The 8,710-nt window shown below is 53.7% G+C and overlaps 1 protein-coding gene across 1 annotated transcript; it reads left to right on the forward strand.

Annotated features, from left to right (window-relative positions):
• Nucleotides 1-4,490: 4,490 nt before the first annotated feature.
• LOC125541066 (PE-PGRS family protein PE_PGRS16-like) lies at nucleotides 4,491-5,844 on the forward strand. The gene has a single exon (XM_048704555.1). The coding sequence runs from the start codon at nucleotides 4,573-4,575 to the stop codon at nucleotides 5,650-5,652; it is 1,080 nt and encodes a 359-aa protein (XP_048560512.1). The 5' UTR covers nucleotides 4,491-4,572; the 3' UTR covers nucleotides 5,653-5,844.
• The last annotated feature ends 2,866 nt before the right edge of the window (nucleotides 5,845-8,710 follow it).

Raw genomic sequence — 8,710 nt, forward strand, 5'->3', positions numbered from 1 at the left:
CTCTGATGATGAGACGGGGGAGCCGGAGGAGGCGGAGGAGGCGGAGGTCCAAATGGTGGCGCCAGTCCTCGACGCGAAGGAGGGTGATAAGAAGCGCCCGATCGACGTCGACCTGCTTCCAGAGGTGGCAGAGAACAACAAGAAGAAGGAGGTTGCAGAGGTTGCAGTCATGGTCAAGCAGGAGGTGGAGGTGGTCCTGGCACTTGAAGCACACACAGAGGTGGCAAAGAACAAGAAGAAGAGGAAGATGCCTGAAGAAGGTGCAACTGAGGTTCGCCGGTCAGAGCGCCTGAAGAAGATCAACAACTGAAATGTGGGTTGAAGAACTGAAGAAGGTGGTTAGTTAGGTATGCTGAAAGTATACTATTTTCAGCATATAAGTTATAAGTAGAGATGTTTGGTTAGGTGTGCTTGTATAATGTGAGCACATAAGTTAATTATTACTGTCTGCTGGTATTCTTTTGGTAATGTGATGTTATGGCTACTGCTGAACTTTATATTTGTGGACAAGTACTATGAAATGCATCTTCAGTTGTCAGTTACTATGTTGAGCAACTGTTGTTGTCATTGTTGCTATCATCTTCAGTTGTTGTCAGTTACTATGTTCAGCAATTGTTTCAGTGTTGTTGTCATTGTTAGGTATGCTGAATGTTGTCAGCTAACGGAGTGTTGATGTTTAACTGAATGTTGTCAAATTTCAGTTAAGCATTTTTGTCTTTTGTCAGCACCAAATAAACATCAACTAAATGAATTTTGCAGTTATTATCTATGTCATTCAATATTTAGTTAGTCATCTCCAACTGGAAATTTGTTATATATGCTATGTGGTTAGCTACTGCATAAACAAATTCACTTGAATACCAAAACCATCAAACTGGAAAACATCAGTTCAATCAAATTCATTAAGCATCTAGTACAACATGAGTACAACATGAAATTAGTTAAATCATTCAGCATGTAGTACAACATCTGCTCAATCAAAATCATCCAGTATCCCCTTAAGCTTCCTTTTCTTCTCCTTGGTGTCCTCTTTGTGTTTGAACAAGTCACCAATCATGTATGCAGGCTTTCTCTTCTCTTGCTTTAATCTATCCCTCTCTCCTATGACTTGGTCCCTCTCCTGCATCACTTGATCTCTCTCTTTTTCTGCCTTAGCCCTGAATACCTGATGAATGCTTGTTATTGTTTTGTCATTCATCTTCCTCTTCTCAAGCTCTTCCATAAGATCATCCATAGCAATTTTTATGCTGCCTAATTGGCTAATTGTCTGCTCCTTCTCAGCCACCATATTAGCAAAATCAAGTTTGAAATTGCAAAGCTCCTTTTCCAACTTCTTCTTCTCTTCCATAATCTCCAAGTTTTCCTCAGCATTCAGAACATTTTGTCTCAGATTCTGTTTTGTCTCCTCTTCATACATGCTCCATATCCTAGCTAGGCTCATCTTCATAGCACCAGGCCACTCAGGGTCAACCCACTCCACATAGTTGCAGCTAGGTACTTCCTATGAATTTAAGACAAACATAAATTCAGTTAACTAATCAAGAAATTTAGTTAACTACTCAAAAAATTCAATTAACTACACATAGCACTTTAACACATAGCACTTTATTGTCATACAAATTGACTACTGTAAAATAACTAAAATTTGAGCTTTTTAAACTTTTGACAGTGTGAATGAATTTGGCACAGGTTAGGAACCTCCTGCTAGTATCAACTAATTCAAATGCCACAACCTTCTCACACGAAGTTCCATGCTAACATGTAAAACAAGGCAAATATGTGGCCAGGCCTCTCCATTCCTCACAGAAGATTGTGGCAGGAGCCTAAAATAAATTCAGATTGGATTCAGAATGAAGAAAGAAAACCCTAGCTGTTTGTAACCCTAGTAGGAGATGAGGAGCAGATGACCCTTGTAGGAGATGAGGAGGAGATGACCAACCTTGCTGGTAACCTAGTCGTATCCAGAAGAGCTAGGGAGATCATCCCATGAGTCCATGACACCATGGTTGATGCTGGAGGAAGAAGAGAAGAAGGAGAATGAGTAGTGATGGATCTGGTGGTGGAAGAACAGAGAAGAGAGATACTTGTGGCTGGGGAGGAAGCAAAAGTGGATCTGGTGGTTGTGGACCAAAGGCAAACGTACAATGCAAGTTGTAGGGTACCAGTGTGCATGGGTGTAACTTCATTTAAGTTAACCGAATATTTGTTCAGTTAAGTTCAGTTACATTTCGGCCATATCAATCAAGCTCATTTAACTGAAACTTTTTTCATTTAAGTTCAGTTAAATGATTTTTTTCTCCATATATTGATTTATCAACATCTTAAACATAAAATTTTGGCTATATTGTAATGCATGTTGGCTCAGAAAAGACAAAGACAAAGTTCAGCTCATAGAGCTCAGGGAAGACATAGTTAACTGATATTTTTCAGTTAAGTTCAGCTCAGAAAAGACAAAGTTAACTGAATATTGACAACAAATTGGAAGATTCAACATTGACACTGAAGCCTTCATATTACTTGATAGATACATATCCATTACAACCATACAACCAAAATAACATCATGTCCATTAAAACCATAGATACATATTCAGCTGAGGCACCCACTAATTTATCAACATCTCACTTCTTCACAATGAAGATGAAAGACATCACACAAAGCACCACAACACTAGCCATAAGAAGCTTTAGCACTAGCAGGATCTCTCTACCTAATACAAGAAGCATAGCAACTTGCTGCTTGGTAGCAAGGTTTTTCTCACTAGGGCTGTCAAAATTCACCCTGCCTGTAATGCCTCTTCCAGCCAAGGCCCTTCCAGCTAATTTTCTTCCTGCCATCCACTTAGTCCTCTTCCTCTCAAGCTCTTCCCTCATGTCCTCAGCTGCACCAATTGCATCTACAGCAGCATTACCAACAAGAACCCTAGTTTCAACCAGATGCTGCACATGTTCCATCTCCCAGCGCCAGAAATCATAGATGACCTACAGCCAAAGCAATGAAATGTGTGAAAATGACTGAAGAAGTTCAGTTAACATGAAAAAATTCAGTTAACCAGGCAAGTACTCTCTGTATTTGTTGTGGAAATGTCTAAACTTTCAGTGTTTGAACCTGTCTAAATGTTCAGTTAACTACTAAAATTATCTATACCTGTCTAAATGTTCAGTTAACTACTCAAATTATCTATACAGAGTGTCTGAACCTGTCTAAAATTCAGTTAACCAGGGCAGTTAACTACTAAAATTCAGTCTAAGCACATCATGGCTACTGAACATTCAGTTAACCTATTAACTTCTAAGCACACATCATGGCTACTGAGCACAGCATGGCTACTGAACATGGCAGATTCATGAATCGAACAGAGAAGGACTGAAGCTTACATTGTCGTGGGTGCACTTGTAGAAAACCCAGCCATCATGCTCATCGGTGCTAGAGTGGTAGCACTTGACAGGTTCGGCACAATCGGGGCATCCCACCAATGGCACCTCAACAGAGCGGCCACGCAGACCGGAGCGGGAGGATCTCGCAGATGACATGCCGTCGGCGAGAGGTGGCAGCAGATCCAGGCGGTGGTGGCTGCAGCGACGGCGGCGGAGGCGGCGACAACTACTAGAGTTCGAGACAGGAGAGGAGAGGGGAGAGGTGTCGTGCGGTAGGCCTGACCAGGTGTGGTGTGCTGCGCTCGGTCCGACCAGGTGACGCTCGGTCTGACCAGGCGGGGGGAACAACGTAAATTCGGCGTTTTGCAACCCCCCCCCCCCCCGCCCCCCTCTGCATTCCCCCAATCGAGCGGCTCAGGGCGTACGGTGGTGAGGCGGCGGTCAAAGCCTGCGTGGACGCACCAGTCAACAGCCAGATCAGCAGATACATAGAGCAAATGGTATTTTGGACCGTAGATGAACCCCTAAGACAAGTTGTAGGACTGTATTTTAGATATTTGCAAGTACAGGGAGAAATGCGGCCAACGCGACGAGCATGAGGACCTGTAGTGAATTTTTCTCTTTTGACAATTATATTGCTACATTCCTACATCACACATGAACAGAACTTCCCCTCCAATCATGGTCTAATAATGGTAGAGAAAAAGAGTTATTTGCTTCCCGCTGCATATTAGGAGTATTTGGCCGCATCCACCGACACCTACTGCGATAAAATCGATGTTCCTGTATTGCGATTTATGGCCATGAATTTAGATCTTCCTAGGCTCCGAGCTTCACTTCAGGTGTTACATTGTCACGTCTGATTCATAGTCATCATCTGTCTGTTTCAGAATTTAGAGTCTCATTGGTATCATTCACTATATTTATTCTTCAGGAAAGCCTTTTAGTAGTTCTAAAAAAAGGAAAGCTTTTTAGTATTGGAACACAGAACCACTCCCCTACTCGTGCATGCAGTATTGGAACGGGTGATGTACTGACTCCAGCTCCTGAGCTAACCACTCGACATCTCCTACTCCATCACCACCTCAACTACATAAGCACACGCACGCTTCATCATGCTACACCATCCACAACCACAGCCACAGAGCAGCAAGCACACAAGCAAGAAACACGATCGAGAAGCTGCCAGCCAGCCATGGAGGCCATGTCATACATAGCCGTGCTCCTACTCCTCTCCTGCTCGCTCACGGCGGCGACGGCGCCGGCCGGCACGATCGAGCGCGTGTCCAAGCAGCAGATCCTGGCGAGCATCCCACCAGGAGGGCACGCCAGCCCGCCCGTGCTGTTCCTCACGTCTCCGTCCGGCAAGTACGCGGCCTACTTCGTGCGCACCCACACCGCGCCTGGCGCCGGCGGGCTCGGCGCCGACTTCTGCTACGTCGAGGTGATGGCCGGTGGTGAGGGCGAAGGCGGCGGCAGCGCTGCCCGCGCGAGCGCGTGGGAGTCGGAGTGCCGGCCGGTGAGCACGGTGAACACGTGCACCCTGCTCTTCTCGTGGCACGGGCTGGAGGTGTTCGACGGGGCCGAGGAGGTGTGGCACGGCGAGACCAACACCGACGGGACCAACTTCCTCCAGACGCTCGAGCTCGTCGACGACGGCGACATGCGCGTCCGCGACAAGGACGGCGAGCTCGCGTGGCGCGCCAGCGACGAGCCCCGCCACGCGCAGCACTGCGGCGCGCCGGGGTCCCCGGGCCTCGCGGCCGCGCTGCCGCCCTTCGCCGAGCCCATTGGCGCGCACAGCAGCAACCTGCCCTTCGGCCAGGTGGAGGGCGGCAACGGCCACGCGGCCGAGCTGCCGCAGGCGGCGCAGCTCGGGGACGGGGTTGCTCCAGGGGCCGGAGCCTTTGCCGGCGTAGGAGAAGTTGCCCCGGGAGCAGGCGGCTTGGGCGACGGGTACGGCTACGGCATTGCACCAACGGCGGGAAGCGGCGGAGAGGGTGCCGCGGGGGCAGGACCCTTGGGTGACGGCTACGGGATTGCACCGGGCGCCGGGACAGGAGCCTTCGATGGTACCGGGGACATGGGCGGACAGGGTGAAGCCGCGACGGCGGCGGGGGCTGCGGGCGGTGTGGCCGGAGCGGCAGCGTTCGGCAGCCAGCCGCTGGTGGACAACAGCCCGTACGACAGCGGAGCCTACAAGGGCAGCCGTGGGGGCCGTCTGGCAGCGATTGGAACCGTGGTTTTGGTCGGTGCCATTGCCGTGGGTTTCTGATCAGGAAGACGAATCAATGGCGAAAGCGCGGGCAACATCTATAATGCAATGCAATCGTGTTTCTTAAGGAGTTGTGAAGCTGTGACATATGCATCTATTACTTGTTAATTATGTAATTTGTGTACTACAATTGTATCAAAGTCAATACAATTTGATAAAATCAAATTGTATAATTTGACATTTTGTTCTCTAGTCTATTGCAGCCTTTACTTTGAGCAATTCCTCATCTATAGACGACCTGCTCCGCTCTCCCCTCCAACATCACACCCACAAGCAGCGGGAGGGAACCCTAGTCGCCGCCGCCAGAGGGTGTGACCATAAATCATCAGAATATGTGTAGCCTGTTGCAACGCACGGGGCTGTTAACTAGTATTCATTTCGGAAAACTTGTGGCTATTGGTGTTTCTTCAAATATCTGTAATATCAAATTCTTTTGACTATTACTAGCACATAGCAAACATCTTCTTCTGCAGGGACAATCACATAATTCAAACATTCGAATAGAGATTCTAGATCCTGATCCCCACAAACTCAAAATAAGCAACTCCTACCCTTATCACTAATTCAAATGACCTAATTTTGAGTACACTGTCATAATATGTAGAACACATAAGAAGCACATATTATATGGTTCTGAAGAAGAAAAAGTCACTATGCCACCATCCATACTATAAAGGAGTTCCTTATGATAATTCCAAACCTGCAAGTGTCTTGCAACATTTTAAAACTGAAAAGCTCAGCCGAGTGATCATCACGGATCGGCTGGTGTAGGCTGTTGATGACGACGCTCTCGGGCTCTGGTGATGGCGCTGGTGCCCCGCCCCTCCCCACGCTGGTGGCCGCCGCCGCCACCCTCCCCCCCCCCCCGTGCTCCGGGGCTGCCCCGTCGCCCGCATCCCCCGCCGCCTCGCCGGCCCTTCCCGCCCCGATGACCCCTGGTGATGCCCCCGCCCCGTGGTCCCCCTCACCCGCCCCGGCTGCGACTCCGAGCTTCCGTTGGGCGGACTGCGCCGACGAGCCACCTTCCCCCCCCCCGGTCGACGCCTCCCCTCCCCTGGCCTCCATGCCCCGTCGCGCTGCGCGGTCCTGCCGGGCCGGTAACCCAGCCCCCCGCGTGCGGGGTTCGGTCGCCGGCTCGCGGCCGCCGCATGCGCAGACCTCGCCCTCGAGCTCGTCTCAGGCGTCCGGGCTGCAAGGAGCGTCCTTGGGGGCTGGTGGAGCTCGCCGTCGGCGCCTCCGGTCTTGGGGTGTGGTCGGCCGCTCCGAGCGGGGCGGCGCAGGTTCGTCCTGGCATCGTCCGGCCGATTGCGGCCCGCCGGAGTTGTCCCCGTTGCTGCCCGCGGCGCGTCGCGACCTGCCTTCCGCGGCCCCGCCCGCCCGCTCAAAGCCGTTCCGCCCCTTCGTAGCCTCGTTTGGCTCCTCCGCTCTGTGCCTCCGCGTCGGCTTCTCCCGTCGGATTGCGCCCCTGCCCCCCTCCTCGGTCACGCCGGCGGCGGCAATGGTGGGCGCCGCGCCCCAGGGGGAAACCCTACGGGTCGCGCCTGCCGCCCGCCTGCTGGGCTGTGGCCCGTTGGGCCTTGGCATCTTGGGCCACGCGCCGGCCCAACCAGTCTTCCCCTCTCCTGGGCCCGCGCCCCCTAGCTGGGCCGGCTGACCCCTCCTGGGCCACGCCCGTGCCCTAGGCCCACTCCCCTAGGGCGGTCGATCTGGATCCCAGGAGGTCGCCCGTCCTCCTCATTCCCTCCCCCCCCCGCCTCGTCCGTTGCTGCTCGCCCCGACCTCGAGCTCTCCGGCGGCCGTCCCTCCCCCTCCTCCGCGTCTCCCCCTCCCTCTCTGCGCCCAGCCATGCCGCGTGACTGGGAGGACGGGGCGCCCCGCCCCATGCGTCGCTCGGACGACCGTCGCGACCCTCCCCGTCCCTCCCCCGACGCCCTCCGCCGCGAGGAGGAGCTCCGGCGCGAGCTTCGCTAAGGTCGCCAGGACGACCGCCGTTCCCCCGCTCGCCGCGAGATGCGGGGGCGCTCACGCTCCCCTCGTCCAGCCACCTTGGGGGACTGGCGCCCGCGTCGCCGTTCGCCCTCCCCGCCTCCTCGTCGGGGCTGCAGCCCATCTCCGTCTCACGCTGCGCGCCCCTGTCCCCCCGCGCCCAAGCCTCGGCCCTCGCGTCGGCCTCCCGGAAGTACGTGCCACCTCACGCCGCGGGCCCTTCGGCTCCTGCCTCGGCTGCCACCTCGGGCGGCGCTCCCGCTCGCGGCCGCCAAGGCCATGCCAAGAAAAAGAAGCGTCGAGGCCAGGGCCGTGGCAACCCGGCTGCCCCTCCGGCCTCGGCTCCGGGCACCTCCGCCGCCCCGGGTCCCGTCTCCAACCTTCCTCGCCCCCCGTGTTTCAACTGCGGGGTGCCGGGTCACTCGCAAGTCAACTGCGTCAACCCCCAGTGCTGCTACATTTGCTCGGATCCTGGTCATCCGGCTCTCCTGCGCCCAGACCGCCGGTGACGTCTGAGCTCATGATGTACGGCCACGGCATCGAGGGGCTTGGGTTCTTCCATCTCGAGGTCCCGGATCTCCCCCCTCCCACCCCCTCCCTTCAGGCGATCATTACAGTGGTCGACGGGGTGGCATCCCCGGAGATGATCGAGGCTGAGCTCAACCACCTCTACCGTCGCCAGTGGGACTGGGCGGTCACTCCCACTGCTGGCCACATCTTCACCGTCATCTTCCCCAACACCATCAGTTACGGCTACGCCACTCGTAGTGGCCGGATCACCCTCGCCCTCAACCATCTCGTCGTCGACATCACCGAGCCGGTCCTCGACGCCCCCTCGGTGGCTGTCCTGGACACCAATTGGCTCATCATGGGTGGCCTCCCTGACATCGCCTGGTCCGAGCTCGTCATCCGCCAGATGTCCCGGATCCTGGGCAAGGTGGTGGTGGTCGACGAGCTCTCCCTCCGCAAGGAGGAAGAGGTCCGGGTCAAGGTCAAGTGTCTAGACTCCTCCAAGCTCCATGTCACCATCCGTGTTTTCTTCAACGACCTGGGCTACGACCTCCGCATCGCC

Source organism: Triticum urartu, chromosome 2 (genome assembly GCF_003073215.2).
Source record: "Triticum urartu cultivar G1812 chromosome 2, Tu2.1, whole genome shotgun sequence".
In the NCBI taxonomy this organism is placed as follows: domain Eukaryota; kingdom Viridiplantae; phylum Streptophyta; class Magnoliopsida; order Poales; family Poaceae; genus Triticum; species Triticum urartu.